The sequence below is a fragment of the Ambystoma mexicanum genome, chromosome 10, assembly GCF_040938575.1.
Source record: "Ambystoma mexicanum isolate Mex_15411 chromosome 10, UKY_AmexF1_1, whole genome shotgun sequence".
Lineage (NCBI taxonomy): Eukaryota > Metazoa > Chordata > Amphibia > Caudata > Ambystomatidae > Ambystoma > Ambystoma mexicanum.
In genome coordinates, this window is record NC_090932.1 from 1,143,020,171 (window position 1) to 1,143,037,681 (window position 17,511).

The window sequence follows — 17,511 nt, forward strand, 5'->3', positions numbered from 1 at the left end:
AGGGCAACAACTCATTAAATTGATTTCATATAGGACCAGTGGAAATATGAAAAATGTTCAATGCTCAAAACGATTACTTTGTTATTTCTTAGGCACGCACGCCAATTGTCAGATACTCAATGCATTCATGCAGACAGGAGAAGACCAAGCAAAACATGTTTTACTCATTTTTAAAAGGAGGGATAAGTGGAAATTAAAGAGCTTAGTGCAGGGTAATGATCGCAGACACACTTGCCAGGGAGCTAGTGTTTATTAAGCAAGACCAGCCACAGGCCAGCATGGCCAGGATGGGTGGCAAGGGTGGGTGGCTGTCAAAGGAGTTTTAATTGTGCTTTGACCGATCGCTGTGTTAATGTTGGCACCATTGGACTGCCAAAGCATTGAGTTCAAGGGACCCGAGGAGATGCCGGCAGCAACAGAGAATCTGTGCTGAACCCAAGCACTGGCCTGAACTGCCAACTGGCTGGAACTACAATGTGGAGTGTAGGATAAGATCGTCATTTTCTACAAAACAAGTGAAATCAGCACTTTTACCTTTCTAGAAACATATAGGCCATACCTGTTGAATAGCAGAACAAACCACAGCTGGGTGTATAAAGAGAGGGCATTCAAAAAGCAGAGAAAAATGCACACTGGCACTATAAAGATCTCATTTATGAGCAGCACACTCGGAAGGGCCAGCAAAGTAAGATTTACAATCCTACAACCTGTTGGGGTGTCAAGATTTGACAGAAACATCACAAATGTTTAGTTTGGCATCACTTAATCTGCAAGTCTGGAAAAATGGGTCACATATTGCTGATGAAGCACACTAGCCCAGGCTCTAAATCACTCAGCCCAAACCTCTCACCAATAGGTGGGGCAGCAAGTGTAGCAGAAACAAACAAAGGGACAGGAATCAAGAGGGCGGTGAACATTGTCTTCAATAAGGGAATATCCAGAGGTGACACAAAATCGCGCAAACCTGCACAAACTCTGCCACGAATCAAAAGGCTGACAGCTTATTGGCTGCAAGATCAAGTCCAGTGGTGGGATGAAATTCAAATGCAGAGGTTAGACAACTCAGTGGCTGCAAAGCTAGAACCATTGCGCAATAGAATCCTGGTAGGTTTTGTCATCTGGATTTCGTGGCATTGTAGTGCAGGTCTAGGCTGTGTCCACTTAGAGCATTAGGTCAAGTTGCCCTCATTGCCACTATCCTCGTGATCGCTAGCAGCCAAAGTCCCCTCTTCCTCCTGGTGGCGCATGTCCTGGTAGTTGAGAATTCTACGGTTGCTTTGGATGTTGTATTGCTGCTGTTTATAGTAAACTTTCAGGGACCCTTTGATAGCAATGAAGGCGATACCACCCTGTGAGAAGTAAACCGGCAAGTAACATGTGAGACACGCAAAAGATATCAAATGTGAAACAGCCCTTTTCCCCAAATCATAATGGCTCTGGGTAACAATTGGGCAACATGAGAAGAATCGGCACTAAATGTTAATCATACCCTTGCTGCTTCCTCACCCTACCCTCCAGCAAACAGAAGAGTACAGAATGAGATACAAAGCCTACCAATGTAAGGGTGCCTTGCAAGCCTTCAAGTTGACAGACAGGTAAATGGGTGAGGTAGGCAAGCCATTAAAGGTGAAACATTCCCTCCCCTTTGTCTCCTGGTCAGAAGCATGTTCTGGCTAAGGCATGCAAAGAAATAAATAAGAAAGGCCCACCCCAGGGTCGACAGGTTGGTGCTTTTTCAGGCAAGTCAATACATTTAGAACAGACTTCCCTATCAACATAACAAGGAGTTGCGAGGTAAGGCAGATAATACATTTCAACCAGTATCCCCAGTCAAGAAATTCAATCATCACTATAATGATGGACTTCAATCACAAAAACAAACAAACACAGACACAGCATTTCAGAATGTTACTCCAAAATACAAAAACTCCGCAGATTTCTGTTCCAGAACCAACAGCTCCGTGGTGTGGCTCTCACCTACCAAAATCAGTGCACAAATTGACAGAGCAGTATAAAATGTAGCAGAATGAGATGTGCTTTCTTTTGTTCCTGTTTTGCTTCCTTCTTGACTCTCTTTTCTACAGTTGGTGCGCAAGTGACTTCAGCTTTCCCCTCTCTGGAGATCATGTCGGTAGCTGGGTAAACTGAGAGGCTGTCAAGCTGGGGGCTTTTAAGGCAAGTGGATTGTAGCAGAGACTTGATGTATTATAGGTAGAGCTGCCAGTTCCATGTGTTAGAATTGCAGCAAAAATGGTCGTTTACACAAAAAATCGTGGCAAAAAGGCAGTGGTTTTGCCGCCGCCATCCATGTAAAGGATGCGGGGGACACCCCCACAACCCCAGACCCATTATACCCTTTAAGGGGAGCGGGGTGTACCCAATTAAATGGTATAATGGGGTAGACCTTTACCAGGTCAAACCACTGCATTTTTGCCACGATTTTTTCCAGCGACATTGTTGCCGCTATTTTATTACTGCATACCGAGCTGCCCTACTGCCCAGCATGGCATTTCAGCTCCAGACTCCAAGGAGCCTGCAGTTCGCTGCCTTTGTGTGGCAGTACCTAGGCAGAGCATGTGTTTGTAAACTTATCTCTAAGCAGTCCGCCCGGTCTTTGGGGAGAGGGGAACTGCAGCATGAAGCAGATGCTTCCAACCACAGAATCTTAAGATATCAAGAAGAACTGGTGCAAAGAGACTTCTAGCCTTTTCTGCAATTTAATTTCAAGACCAGTATGTAGGGAGTGTCAACCCTCTAAAACCATCCCTTTCAATCTTTAACCTCTTGTGTGTAAAATGATGTGCCAGTGTACATTCACTAGGCAGAAAACATTACATGGGTATTAAAAGCACATGGCAAATGATCCAAGCTTTTTAGATCTTGATCAAGTTGCACATGGATTTTAGGACACCCCGGGACCTAAGTAGGCCAAAGATCAGGTGACTCAAGCAGTGCCCCAGATAAGATTTTGAGGTGGGAGTATTTTACTCCCCATTTTTAAACTTTGAGCGTGTATATGTGATTTCAAGTGAGTAAAAATGACTTTACTCCTTTACAAGAGATTAAAATGTATGTGATATCCAGCCGACGTGTGCAAAAACTGCATGGTAATCATTACTATGCGGTAGCTTTCTGCATTGCGACAGAATACACCTTTCACTATTTCTCTAAGGTCTGGCCGTTTGATCTTTCCTGTATATATTTATATGTTGAAAACACAAAAACCTAGCTAATTACATAGTAAAGCAAACATGAATTGTATTGTGTGTTTTGGGGTTCGATAGCAGAATTGTCTTTTGATGTTTAATGAAAGTCCTAATTTCCTGGAGCTATTACTCCCTAATGGTATGCCAACGTTATGATGCAACAGTGCAGTGAGACAAGGACGCCATGCTAAATTCTATAGCTAAACTCATGGTCAAAAAGTACTCCTTTTTTGACCATGAAAGGATTAAAGGCTGAGTTGCCCTTGCCGGGATTCGAACCTGCAACCTACAGATCACTCAGTGATTTCAGCAACAAGCTCTCAACCGGCTGAGCTATCTTATTAGCTAACATCCTTCAGAGGTCCGTAAACTGAGTATCGACTGAGGTATAATAATCACAGTGCCTAGATGTTGGACGATCCATGTATGAAGCACTACATAAAGTTAAATACCTATCTTGATTATTACAGGGCCAGGTTTTGATGAGTTTATATTTCAATTACAAATGTAACTTTAATTTGTTTGTTTTTGAACAGCGCTTACACTTCCTGGAGAGTTAGGTTTTGGATGTTTTCTTTGTAGTTTTCAAGATTTGAGAGGCTATAACACCTGTGATTGGTATAACGTTGAGCAAAAACTCTGCTGCCACTGCTCGTTTATAGTAATGTACCCCAATGACTGCAAGGTTGAACTGATGTAAACTAGACTGTGCATACTCATAATTTTACACAGGGTTTATAATTAGAGTGTAAATTAAATGATAAGTGTAAAAATTATCTGCCTCGGCATGATTATGCACACAGCACAGGAACTCTGAAAAATATAATTGTGCAATACTGGTTTGCTTTCACTGGGGAAAAAAAGCATAATTTGTTACAGAAGATGCATTCGCAATTGCAGCTTAGTTTTTCATGTTATTAATTATACAATCCTCAAATGCTAGTAAAATAAATACGCACAGTGCTTAGGTTTGCTCCATGAGCATCAACACAACAGAAGCTGAATGGAAATAAACCATTCCTTTTATCAGTGTGCAGTTCCTTTTTTGAAAGGCTTGAGAGAAATATATTCTGTTTCAGAGGCGTTTATCCATTGCTAGCAATTACATCCATGTAGACAAAAATCAAAAGAAGCTGTCAAATAACCTGACCTTTGCACTGCCCTCTGCTCTAAACTTGTGTGTAAATATACACAGGAAAATAATAAAGCTGTCGTATTTACAAGATTTCCATGCGTAAAAAGGCCTCGTACGCACCTTATCTGGAGGCCTGTACTCAGTATCTGGAAGACCTTGCAGAGGACCATAGCAATTCTCAAGATGGCTGGGCCTGCAGAACCCACATTCCAACCTATCCAGAGGATCAGATCTATAAAGCCAGTGAAATCCCTGTGGGGGACTACCCTTTCTGAGGGACAATATGGAGGGGGTGGTTCTCAGTCCCCTCCACTATAGGCAGAAAGGTGCCTAACCCTTTCACTTCCCATTTGCGACAAGACCCTACTTCTCAAGGTCAGGAAACATCAGTCCTAGATTGCACATAATTGGGCCTGGTTATACCAGCACACATTTCTGACTCGCTGCTACAATTTGGGATCTCAACAATGTTCTTTCAAGGCAACTGGCTTCGCCTTATGCGCTTTCTAATGTAGGCTTTTTAACTGTTTTGTAACCTCGCAGCATTCATTGTACATAATAATTTTATTTTAATAGAAGGTAATGTTAATATGACAAATTTGGGAATTTCAGATTATTCTTTTCTGCTAAGAGTGATTTTTACTAACAGCCCCAGAATTCTCAGGTTTCCCTACAAGATCCGATTTATCACGGACCGGTTTGGAAGGAATGGAACAGACGCACTATGTCACAAAGGCATGAGAAGCGTGTACTTGAAATCCTGTGCACTTGCCAAACCAATCCTAACATATTGCTCACAGTCTCTGAAGTCTGAAGGAAAGTTTCTAAAAAACGTGTGACACGTGGAAGATGCCTTGATAGTTTTGAGTGCAGTAGTGCAGTTGCATTGCAGCTCACATCAGGTGTTGTGTACACTTGCATGTATGACATCAAGTTGAACACTGTTCCAGGAAATATGCATTGCTTGATCATGGCGTTCAGAGCTCTAAAATGCATCATCAGTTTACGTGCATCTAGATTTCGACCGTAGCTTGCATGGCTTTGCAGTTCACCTGCCGCTTACCTGTACCTGTGACTACTTTCTGGTATCTCAACCTCTGTCTGTTTCTCGACCTGCTTGCCTCCACCTGCCTGTTTTGGTATTGCTGATTACTCTCAAACTCTAAACATACCACATCTGTTCCTAGGGCCTTTCTAATAGGACTTAAATAGTTCTTCCCCTCGTGTGCGTTTTGGTCCTTCACCTGGTCCCTTTCCTGCCTGCAGTTCTAGTGATTACGTGTTATGGGACTTTTTTTGCCCATCTTCCTCCTTTTGCCACCAGCTCTCAATGGACTACAGAGTCTCTGCCTTTCAGTGCATTTTGCAGCTCTACCATAGCATCATCTGGATCAGCCTACCTTGGAACTGTTGACCCTGTGGACTTGGTCATAACCTCTATTTGGACATTTCCTCTACAAGGTTTTTCGACTTTTCGCCACCGGGTTAGGTTTTTTTTTGTCAGAGCTCTTTTCATCATGCAGACTGCCTATCCTCTAGATTTGGGTTTCCCTACGGTAAATGTTCTCTCCTGGGAGTGTTGATGTGTTCCAAGTATCCTAATACCTTTCACTCACCGGTTCTTTCGGTATTAGGTCAAATTACCCTTTTCTTTTTTCAAAAGGAAAAAAGACCGATTTAGAAAGACTGCTCTGTAACCGCACAGAGCAGTCTTTCTAAATTGGACTGTCATGCCCCTGCCGTACACAAGAGCGCGCAGGGACTGACAGGCACGGCGAGACAGAGAGGATGAGCTGTGGGAGTCACAGGTAAGTGTGTGTGTGTGGGAGTGAGAGAGAGAGTGTTTGTGTCCGTTTGTGTGCACGTGTGACAAATGGTGTGTATGCCGAGGGAGGTGTGGGGGGACGGCAGGGAGCAAAGGGGATGATTTGGGGGGGGAAGTGGGGGGTGAAACCACCCGAAATAAATAAAAAAAATAGCAGTTTTGTCGCTTTCTCATTTTCAGCAAGTCGCAAGAAATTGACTGAAATAAATAAATCAGTATTTTTGATATGCGACCTCCATAAAATGGGAAAATGACAAAGAACTGTTCTTTCCCTACAGCCTGGGTGATGTTGCTGCAGTCTATCCCCCTCACTCCTTTCAGTTAAGTTCCTGTCCCACATTTCATTTGTACTGGGAGGTGGGCGGGGACGTTTGTGGGACAATCCTTGTGGAAATATCAAAACTTGACAAGAGGTAAGCACAGAACAGGTGCTTTGAATACTGTCAGAATGGTACTGGTGCCATGCACATAATTTGCCAGAATGCTGCTCTCAATTCCAAAAGTCCTATGCACAATTGATAGCAAGGTACAACCCCCGTATGTGTAAACACAAACGTTAATATGGCACTAGCCCAAACCACAAAGTTCAGTGCAAATCGTTACCACACAGAAACAAAACAGAAAAACCAGTCAATTAAAGAAATAGCTCAGTCTGTGTGTATACTGCATTATTAGGCCACATGTGCAAGATGGCAAAGCAGTGCAGCATATCAAATGTTTAATGCTACATGTCCCACAAAAACAGAATCTGAGCACGGTGCAAACGTTGCACACCAAGCACAGAACATGAAGGCACAGCAGCACAAATAGGAATAGACACACAGCACTGGTACTTACAAAGAGATACAGACTAGTCATACTATGGATGAAGGGGAGCTCAAAAATGATCCCAAATACAAAAGAAGGAAACTGCTGGTCCCACCCATAACCAGCATCACACCAGCAGTCCTGCAGAAGAAGGCAGGCATGCAAACAATAACAAATACCACCCCATTGCACAATAGGATGTACTCACTAGGATAGTTCGCTGCAGGCTGGAGTTCACACCGCGAAACATCATCCGCCCCACCAGATTGGCAATAGAGGGAAAGACCAGTGCCCCACACAGAGTCCGGGACATGGACAGGTGGTCACTCTGGGGGTGGGACTCAAGTGGCATGTGGGGTAGAGGACGGCCAATGCCTAATGGATTAAGAAGGATGAGAGAAGGAAAAAAGAAAATAACACTGTCAGAGAAAATGGGATTGCATTTGTTTATCTTAAGTGGCAAATAGGGCTTTCAAGCAGAGAATTCTACTCCTGGCATTCGACAGATCCCGCACACCATCTCATTTTTAAACGGAACCAACATTTAATTGTATAAAAATGGTGCTTTTTGCAGGAATGGTTTTATTTCAGAAGACAAGTAGTCAACGCCAGCAGGTATCCTCGTAAAATCAGTTCATGACACCACTTCCACTGGGCTACATTCCTTGAGCAGCATCTGCCAACCTGGCAGACCAGTTTCAATGCAAGAGCCAATATAGAATTTCCAGGCGTTACTTCAGCAGCACTTGCCAGCCTGCTCAGTAGCTGTGCTTGACTCGCATTATGGTTATGTTACCATCAAGACCAGCCCCATCCAGTTGGATTGGTGTACGATTGGTGTACAAGCAGCACCTGCCTCTCCCGCTCTATGGACTGCTCGTGTTAATTCAACAGTTCTCCAAGCCCCGAAAAACAGGTATGGTTGCAACACTCTCCTTCCCCAAGGGATATTATTTTAGTGGCACTCTAAACTGTGCTAACACAGCCTCTATTGCAGCCCTATTAGACTCTCACTCCACAGGGTCGTAGTTCTACTCAAGTTGCACTCCTTGCCAGGGCCAACAGCTAAAGGCACAATACTTCGTCGTCAATCACCAGGGGTAGAGTTTTTTTTCAGCATTATTGCTAGCATCTCTCGCTATAATGAGATTACTTGCAGTACATTTTGTAATCAATTTTGCCTTTATACCAAGGCATAATTCCTTATTTCAGGTAGAAATATTACCTAACAGCAGAGCATTGAGAGCTTGCAATTTGCTGGAGTATTTGTGCCACATCCGCAGCACGTAGTCTTCCCAGCGGATCATCTTGCCTAATACCAGCATGATGGGAATTGTGGGAAGGCCCATGAGCAGGAAGAGGGGGTCTGCACGCTCCATCACATCCAGACCTTTCTTGTGACCAACCACCTGTCGAGTACAGAGAAAAATTGTAAAGCATATCAGGTGATGTCATCAGCAAGGTGTTCCAAACCCACTCAATCCCCACAAAGAAGAGAGATAAGAGATCTGGGCTAGATGTGAAACACAAATACTGGATACAAAGGTAAGAGCAACAGCAGAACAATGCTTCAGTAAATTTTTGCGTCAAGTGGTCTTCAACAAGCCTGCGCATCCGGTAAACCCACAGGGAAGCGTACAGAGCAGAAGGAGGCCAAAGCTAGAGCCTCAAGTCACCCAATGTAAGTCATGCACACAAATGGCCTAATCATAATACGCCCGACACTGCTCACTAAGTCATCCAAAACAAACACACACATGTCTATTTTAGTGACAAGCAATCGATCTGCTGAGAATAGCTACAGAGAAGTACAATGTTTCATCATACCATGGCATATTTTATGCTACTCATGTTGGTGCATACCTTGATCACCTTCTGTAATAATTCTATAAGCCTATTTTACAGCATTCAGTTTGTTTCGTGCTACAAACTTCAACAAACCTCTGCATCTGAACCGGTTGTCAATGTTCAGCAGTTTTCTTTCAAGCACAATTTTCACCATTTGGATGGCTTCTTGGTACTAATATACATCTGGCTTAGCAGAAAAGTGTTTTTTCAATAGCATACAACCCACAGGAAGGCTTCCCAAGGGAGGGATATTGCCTCTCCCAACAGACAAGCATGGTTGGCGAGTAGGACTATTTTTGGTAATTATTTGTAATCTTTTATATATGAAGGTAATTTATTGACGACATTTCCATATTCCTTTACATTATCCATTTGGGAGTGAGGAAGGTGTTTAGTTTGGGATACCCAAAAGGATCTTTCCTTCGGTAAGGTTTGCTCAAATTTTACAATACGTGTGTCCATACCATGAGATTTAATATGAGGGTCAACGACATTCAAATGACAATAAGTCATTGCCTCTTTTGGTACCTTGGGAAGATTCTTCCTTCCAGAGGAAAAATACTGTGCCTCATTCCACGGAATCTCCTCACTACCCTGGGCCCGGTCTCCTCCCAGGTGATCCTCCCGCAGTGCACCACCCCCAGGATTAGGATCATGAAGCGTCTGCCTTCCCCCGGCCACCTGCGAGGAGACTTTAGGCAGGGTTTCAGTGAGGGATCCACAGGATACTTCACAGGTTTCACTATTTAATAAATTCAATCACATTTTTAGATATATTCAGGGAGAAGTACTTGTAGCAAACAGTTAATCAGCAGCCCCCTGTACCATGAAGAGAACAGGCTACTTCTGGCAGGGAGTGTAACCTCTGTAGGGGCACGCTAAACGCATGCCTTACCTGCATGACTGTGACAGCGCCATAGGTAACCGCGGACCAGTACACTGTCCCCACCACAATTCCAGCAGCAGCAAATGGGCTAACTTTGGACAGAATTCGGTCCACCTGCTGCAGGAAGTAAACCAGTGGACCTAGAAAGGGGAAGATACAATAGCAGAGAGATGAGCACAGATGCAAAAAGTTAGACACAGCCGCACAGGAAACAGAAATAAGTCAGAAGTCGAAACATGTCAGCAGAGAGAGGGGACACAATCAGAAATGCTAGCACAAAAAAGGGGGATGCAGGGTAGCAGACACCTCATCACACAACTAAAGACACAGGAGAATTGAGATCTCACAGATGCAACCAATGAAAACAGAGCCAGGGGATGACAAGTAAACAGAGAGGCCTGTCAGCAGAGAGGAGAGTACAATGAAACAGAAAAAGACACAGGCATGCAAGTAGAAGACACATCAGCACAGAGAAGGGGTGCTGATACAAGAAGACATACAAATACATGTTACTAGCAACATGCATATTGGATGCAGAGATGCATCAGCACGGTCTGAAGGAGGAGCACATGAAGTGCTAGAATCCCAGAACGGGTGGGGGAGGAGGGGAACAGAGGGAAAGGGGACCAAGCATGACCGAGGGAGGGAGAAGGGAGGGCAGCAAACTTGACCTGAGGGAGGCAGAAGGGAGGACAGCAGACTTGACCTGAGGGATGGAGGGTGAGCGCAGCAAACATGACAGAGGGAGAGCGAGAAAGCCAGAGGAGCGAACATGACCGAGAGGAGCGAACAAGACCTGGGGTGCGGGGGGGGGGGACTGAAGAAGCGAGAGAGAGAAAGCGAGAGAGCATGGCCCTGAAGGAGAGAGAGAGAGGGAGAGACAGACAGACAGACAGATGACCGGGAGAGAGAGAGACGAGCGAACATGACCGAGAGGGAGGGAGAAGAGCGAACATGACCGAGGAAGAGAGGGGGGCAACACACAGGGATAGAGGTAAAGGAGTGAGCGAGAAAAAGCAAGCAATGACCAAAGATAAGAGAACAGACACAGGAAAGTTAAGTAAACACAACAAAAGGGATAGCTACAAGAAAACACATGTCGGCACAAAGTGGAGGACAAATGTTGAAATGGAGACACATGAACAACAAGAATGGGACCGATCAAAAAGAAAATCACAGACACAAGAAGGAAGAGATGTTCTGTTAGAAATTCTTTTGTTCAACATATGCTAACGTGCTGTCTGGTTCCTAGTGGTTTACTCTATTATAAGTACAAGCAGCAGAACTCTGGTCGCATACAGAATGGTTCAACATAATTGGAGGTGGTCCGCTGCGGCTCTCGTGACCTGGACTGTGTAGAACCTTCCGCTTGTTCATTTTTTTTACATCTGGATCATTGATGGCACTACAATGCCACTACATGGGCTACTATCGTAGAGAAAAAGATGCATAACAGACAAACCAAATCACTATTGGTGGTGGTATTTTTTAGTGTACAATGTCACCTGTTAAAAAAGCAGTTCCCCAATGTCTCCAGAAAACTAGTGGATTCATCTGTTTATCTGTTTATACTGTTCATCCATCACAAACCGAAATGGTCGATAAGTATAGTCGGGCCTGCACACATTCAGATGTTCTCTGATAATAATTGCTTCCAGCCTTTTCTGAAAACACTGGACACAATGACTTTTAGAAGTGTGTTGGGACGCCAACACATTTTAAGGCAAATCAGGATTCACAGCAAAAATGGGTACGTGTGCACTATAATTTAAGGTATTCCTGTTCCCCTTAGTTTCCCCTTCTATCCCACTGCACAGCTATTCTCTCCCACACTTGCCCATTGACATTCACTACAAACATCTTAAAATAGGCAACAAGTTGCCATGTGAAACAGTTGGAAACAAAGCAGCTACTGCTGTATTCTTTGCCCTTTGAAGTTTCCTTGATGAAGACAGGGGTGGGAGTAAAATGAAATAAGAAGGGTGCATGAACCTGCTCAATAAAGACAAAACAAAAAATGAACTGGCTGCAGAGGCTGTATTACAAAGGGGCACCCACCCCAAACTACTGCGGGCTATTCATCCAAGTCCTGGAGTATAGCCTATTTAAGCACATTGAATAGTTGGCAAATTGGTTTCTCTGCACCCTTTTGAGAGTTTAAGGCGGGCAAAGTGATCTTTTAGCTCTTACTGAGAAGCCTCAGACTTGAAAACCCTAATGCCGGAGTGAGTGCGGCCAAGGGTCAGTGTGTCCACCACTGTGATCGCAGAAGGCTGTTGGTGCTGGTCCGAATAGGAAGCACTGTTGCTGCTTTAATTTGGAGCCCTGCCCCCATGGAATTACAATTACGATGTACACGCGAAGTTTGGCCAAATGTCAGTATCCGTGTCCAGGGACGGACTTGGGCAAAGGTCGGAGTGCAGCAGAGACTGTTTATTCTCTATTGGCGGGCTCGTCAAGGTGAGCTTATTTACTAACCCCTCTCTCCCGCGGATATCAAATTGTATTAAGTTGTGACAATGGAATATACGACCCAAGGAGTAAGTCCACCTCGGATGCCTGGCTGAGGGAGCGCTTTGCAGCCATTGAAGCCAACTAGTTGATTAACGGTGAAAGCACAGGTGCTGCAAATGTAATTAAGATTCTGGATGAAGTATTTCCTGCTCCTATGGGTGGTGGCATAAAGCAGCCATCACAGAAGATGGGATTCACGGTCGCTGGGTCACAATGGACATAATGGCATTGTTGTGCAGCAAACTTAGCAAGTGGAGATAGAAAATGTTTTATCATTTTTATTTTCACCAATAAAGTTTGCAATACATTTAGAAATAAACAAACTTCATAAAATTACAAACCTGGTCACAAGATTGAGTCCAAAAGAGAAGAAAAAGAAGAACAAATCATCTCATAATGCATAACACAACATAAATAAGGAGAAAAAGTAGAAGAAGAGAGAAAATTGAAAAGAGACCAGAAAAGGAGAAGAGAAAGAAACAGAAGAATATCTAACTCTATCATTTGGTAGTACAATTTATAAATAATCAATAAACACATCCCCACGTAACATGGCATGATCTTGGCTAGCATAAGAGCAAATCGGAATACATTTCAGGGTAATAGTGAATTTGAACAAAACACACCAGCATATTGAGTCACCACGAGACTTTAACCATACACATTGAGAAAGATCCCCCATATGTCCATAAACTTTTCAGTCTCTCCTTTCAATTTGCAAATTGCCTTTTCATAGGTGGAGATCGTAAGCAACTCATCCACCCACTCATCGATGCAAAAAGAGGTGGACGACTTCCAAGCCCTAAGAATCATCTTTTTCGCAATCATACAGGCCCTAAGGAACCACATTTTCTTTCTAAAGTCAACATCCTCTAACAATGACACATCACCCAGTACTAGAGAGACGCAACCATTGGAATGGTGCAGCTCACCACCAAACCTAATCTCTCACAAACTCCCTCCCAGAATACCTTAGTCTTGGGACAGAACCAGATTTGATGACTTAAGGTACCTCTTGCTTGTTTGCATTTCCAGCACAGATCATTTTCCAACAAGTGTCGCTTAAACAGACGCACTGGCGTCCAAAAGGCTCTAAATAGAAGCTTGGTTTGCAACGCTCTTAAGCCCCAGTCCATGCACACAAGCCTCACATTACCACAGCAACGCAGCCAGCATTTTTGGTCAATCACTTCACCCAGCTCCTCTGTCCAGGCATTCGCCGTCTCCAAGTTCCCCTTATGACATGTTCTAAGGACCTTGTACATTGTTGCGGCTGGGCGAGCAGCAAAATGAAAAAGAGAAAGAAAATGGGGATGAGGCCCTATTGCTTCTTAATGGGACCAATATTGCGCGCTAACTACACAGAGGGTCCTTTAGGTCTGATGTTTCAACCGCCTCTGATAGTGGGAGACCCACAAGTGCCGTGCATGGATGGTGGGTTTTAGGGAGATTTAGCAGTTTTATGCTCAATCCCCTATCCTAGTGAGGCCACCAGCACTTTTTGATGGACCTCTGGACCTTTTTCTTGTTCTCCTGAATGAGGGGAGCATTTTTCCCCTCTTTCATTCTTATTTGCTCTAACCAGGGGAACTTTGTTCTTATGTTTCACCTCATTTTTATAGACTCTTGCATTCATCCATATCTCTTAAAGGCATCCGTTTTTCACTTTTTCTGGGGACCCTTTGGGTTCTCCTTTAATATTCTTTTATTTTCCCAGAGAATTATTGTTCTTGAAGAAAGAGGAATACTTTTTTATTCTTCCTAAACCTTTTACTATTGAGTGATCAGCAGACCCCAACTTATGTGGAGTGCTTAGGGGATACCTAGTATCCCCCGATTACAGTGACTACCGATTTGTGTCTTTTTCTACAGCAGGCTCTATTCACAGCAGCCGGTATGCACAGGAGGGTCACCTACGTTCTCACATGGTGGCTGCCTTCTTTTTACACCATTTCTTGTGTGGATGTCTTTTGTTATCCCTTCATCCACCATTCTGGGAGGGGGAGGTCTGAATGTGACTTTTGCCTCTGGCGGGAACCCTTTGTGTAGCCCGCCACGGCTCCAGTGTGTCTGTGAGGACAGGAAGCAGGGTAGGAACCGGAAACCCACCTGTCCTTTTTCTGCTGATGTGCCTGAATGGAACCAGTTCCACTGGGGGGCTGGCTTTCCTGATTATACCGCCACCCACCGCTTTTTGTAAATTGCAGAGGAATGAATGGGAAATCCTGATAAAAGGTGATGTTCCTGAGGCAGAAGGCAAGTTGACCACTGGAACACAAGATCCAAAGCAGAAGATGACCAGAGACTGGCAGTAACCTTCCAGTAACCGCAAAGAGACCCCTGCTGCCCTGACCCAGTTTTTGGATCGTCAGAGGTGCTCCGGAGAGGACTCCTTCACCTTTGGCTGGGGAGACCAACTAGCAATAAGATGAGCTGCAGAACGAGCCATCCCCCGAAGTGCTGTGACCTTCCAGGGCTGCAAACCACGAATACCAAGGGACCTCCGACTCTATTGCAGTGCATCGTCTTCCAGTGCACAAATCCCCCCCAGAACTTAGGTGAGCTCCAGTTGGACCTCCAGAAGCAAGATCCCACTCCTCAAAGTCCCCTCACCAGACTGCAGGACTGCCGAATCGAGGCGGATCGTCTGGGCAGTAACCATTCACTGTTGGAGCTTGCAAAAAGGTGCCAAAACCACAGACCGAACAATTGCTTGCTGAGGTTCTTTTCTTGCAACTGCTGCTGCAACACCCCTTCCAGAGTCCGTCCTTTCGTCAGCAGACCGAAGAAACAGGAGACCGGGTCCATCACTGCTGCACCGGAAAGAATCCAGCTGCATTTTCTTCAATCATCCTAAGGTATGATATGATATATGTCATTTATAATGTGCCTGTACACAAGTTTCTAGGCGCGACAAGGGAGGGAAGACAGGGGGAGGACAAGACAAATTATCTTACTAGGCCTAGTGTCATTCAGATTTTGCAAGGGTGCCGACGCAAAGTGCAGGGGGAAAGGAGAGGGGGGAAGTGCCAGGGTGAAGGAAGTGCAATCATGGCAGCAATGCTCTGAATAAGTGCAGCGAGGGCAGCGCGGCTCTGGGTAAGTGCAAGGAGGCAGGGGAATGTGGGGGGTTACAGTTAGATCCCCTAAGTGCGTGGTAGGCCCGTAGGCAGTGCAGGGGAGACTGATCATGGAGGAGCCTGGTACCCAGTGTGAGTCTAAAGGTAGCCAAGCAACCAGTTGGCACAACAGACAAGTAGGTCTGCAGGGGAGGGAAAGAGAGAAAGCAGAGGAGAAAAGGAAGGTCTTGAGCTGCTTCCAGAACTTCAGGTGGTCTGGCTCAAGTTTGAGAATGGCAGGGAGGGCATTCCAGAGGGAGGCCCTTGCAGAGGAGGGAGATCTACCCCCCCACTCTCTGTCTGGAGAAGCGAAGGGCTCGAGAAGGAAGGTATTTTGGAAGAGAGAGTTGGATGTAGTGCGGGCACCGGCCCCAGAAAGCCTTGTGGACAATGCAGAGGTCTTTAACTTGATCCTTGCAGCCACCGGGAGCCAGGGGACATATTTCAGGGCTGGAGAGATATGGTCCCTGGGCTTGTGGCCAAGGATCTCACAGTACTGTTCTGGATTAGTTGTAGAGGAGTAGAGGAAGTCAGATTGAGAAAGAAGCTGTTGCAGTAGAGCGCCTAGAGAGAACCAGGGCTCTGGAGACAGTGAGCTTCGGGGGGAAACTGAGAAAAGGAAGAATACCTCTGAGGAGGTGCAGTTGGTAGTGGGCCTTCTTGGCAAGGTCCATGATGTGAGGAGAGAAGGGGAGAGTGGAGTCGAAACATGACACCAAGGGTTTTTGCCTCACAGGAAGGCGTAGGAAGACGGCCCACGGAGGGAAGGCAGAGTGAGAGCGGGAAAGCGGGAGAAGGGGTCCCAATGAGAAGGATCTCAGTCTTTCTGGTATTAAGGCAGAGATCATTGGAGGTGCACCAATTCTGAATCGCGGATAGACAATCCAGGAATGAGTTGAGAGTGGAGAGGAGGCAGAGGGGAGCCTGAAAGAGAGCCGAGTGTCATCCGCATAACAATGAAAGTTGGAGGAGAAGGTAGAGGTGGGCCAAAGGGGCCAAGTAGACATTGAAGAACCAGGGTGAGAGGGTAGGGCCTTAAGGAACACCATATGTGGAGAGAGAGGCGGTAGAGACAAAGGACCTAAGTTGTACCTGGGAAGGTCGGTCCAGGAGGAAGCCTTTCTTGACGTTTGAAGTTACTAAACTCGATGCCTTCTCTAATTTTCTCTCGACCTTTTCTACTGCTCCTCTGCGCTTTTTGGTCTCCCTCTTACTCGTCTAGCTCCTCTTAAATCTGTTTTTAACGCTTCTGTTCGCCTACTCCATTTTTAGCCACCCTGTGACTATTTATTCTTCCCTTCTGTCTCGCGGCGGCTTTCATTCCAGTCTGACCTCAGATTTAATTTCATGTGCCTTCTCTTTAAATCTTTCTATGTCCTGGTTCCCGATTACCTTTCTTCGCTAGTTTCATTCTACACCCCTTCTTGCTCGCTTTGTTCTTGTTGCAAATTTCTCCTTGCTGAGCCTCATCGTCCTTGTGCTCAATCGCGTTTTCATTCATTTTCCCTGCTGGCTCCATTGCACTGGAATGCTCTTGCCCTTTCTCTTCATTCTATTTCTGTTTAGTCTGTATTTTGTGACTCTTTGAGATCATAATTACTTCAGTCTGGCTAAATTTGACAGTATGTTTTGCTAATTATCATTTATTGTACCGTTTAATCATGTGTACATCACTTTGGCTTAAAGCGCTATATAAAATCCAAATAAAATCCAAATACAAAATACAAAAGGAGGTCAACCACTCCTGGGCCTGATCAGTGATGCGCAGGTTCTCATGGAGTCGATTGATCAGGATGGTGTGGTTAACCGTGTCAAAAGCAGAGGCAAGGTCAAGGAGGATGAGGACAACAGATCTTCACGGGTGTTTAGGAGAGCCGTTTCTGTGCCTCTGGCTGCTCTGAAGCCAGGCTGATGGTCATGAAGACAACCAACAGATACAGTGCGCAGAGTAAGCTGGGAGATGGCCAGCTTTTCCAGGATTTTGCCCAGGAAAGGACTGATGGAGATTGGGCGATAGTTTGCCGGACAGGAAGGATCGGCAGAAGGCTTTTTAAGGAGGGGGTACACAAGGGAGTGCTTGAGGAGAGACGGGAAAGATCCAGAGGTGAAAGAGTGCAGAAATCAGCCAAGGCTGGAGCAAGGGTGTTCAAGTGTTCCTTGATGGTTCTTGA

At 45.1% G+C, this 17,511-nt stretch overlaps 1 protein-coding gene across 2 annotated transcripts in view; it reads right to left on the reverse strand.

Moving 5' to 3' along the window:
* Positions 1 to 231: 231 nt before the first annotated feature.
* LOC138492097 (E3 ubiquitin-protein ligase MARCHF5-like) overlaps positions 232 to 17,511 on the reverse strand; it is a 140,346-nt gene continuing 123,066 nt past the window's right edge. The window contains exons 3-6 of one of the 2 annotated variants that reach the window (XM_069619063.1): positions 9,717 to 9,847; positions 8,199 to 8,382; positions 7,182 to 7,348; positions 232 to 1,349 (exon numbers count right to left, since the gene is read on the reverse strand). In XM_069619063.1, the coding sequence (XP_069475164.1) occupies positions 1,170 to 1,349; positions 7,182 to 7,348; positions 8,199 to 8,382; positions 9,717 to 9,847 (662 nt within the window). In that variant the 3' untranslated portion in view covers positions 232 to 1,169. The remainder of the gene's footprint in view (positions 1,350 to 7,181; positions 7,349 to 8,198; positions 8,383 to 9,716; positions 9,848 to 17,511) is intronic. The other variant, XM_069619064.1, reaches the window with a different exon arrangement.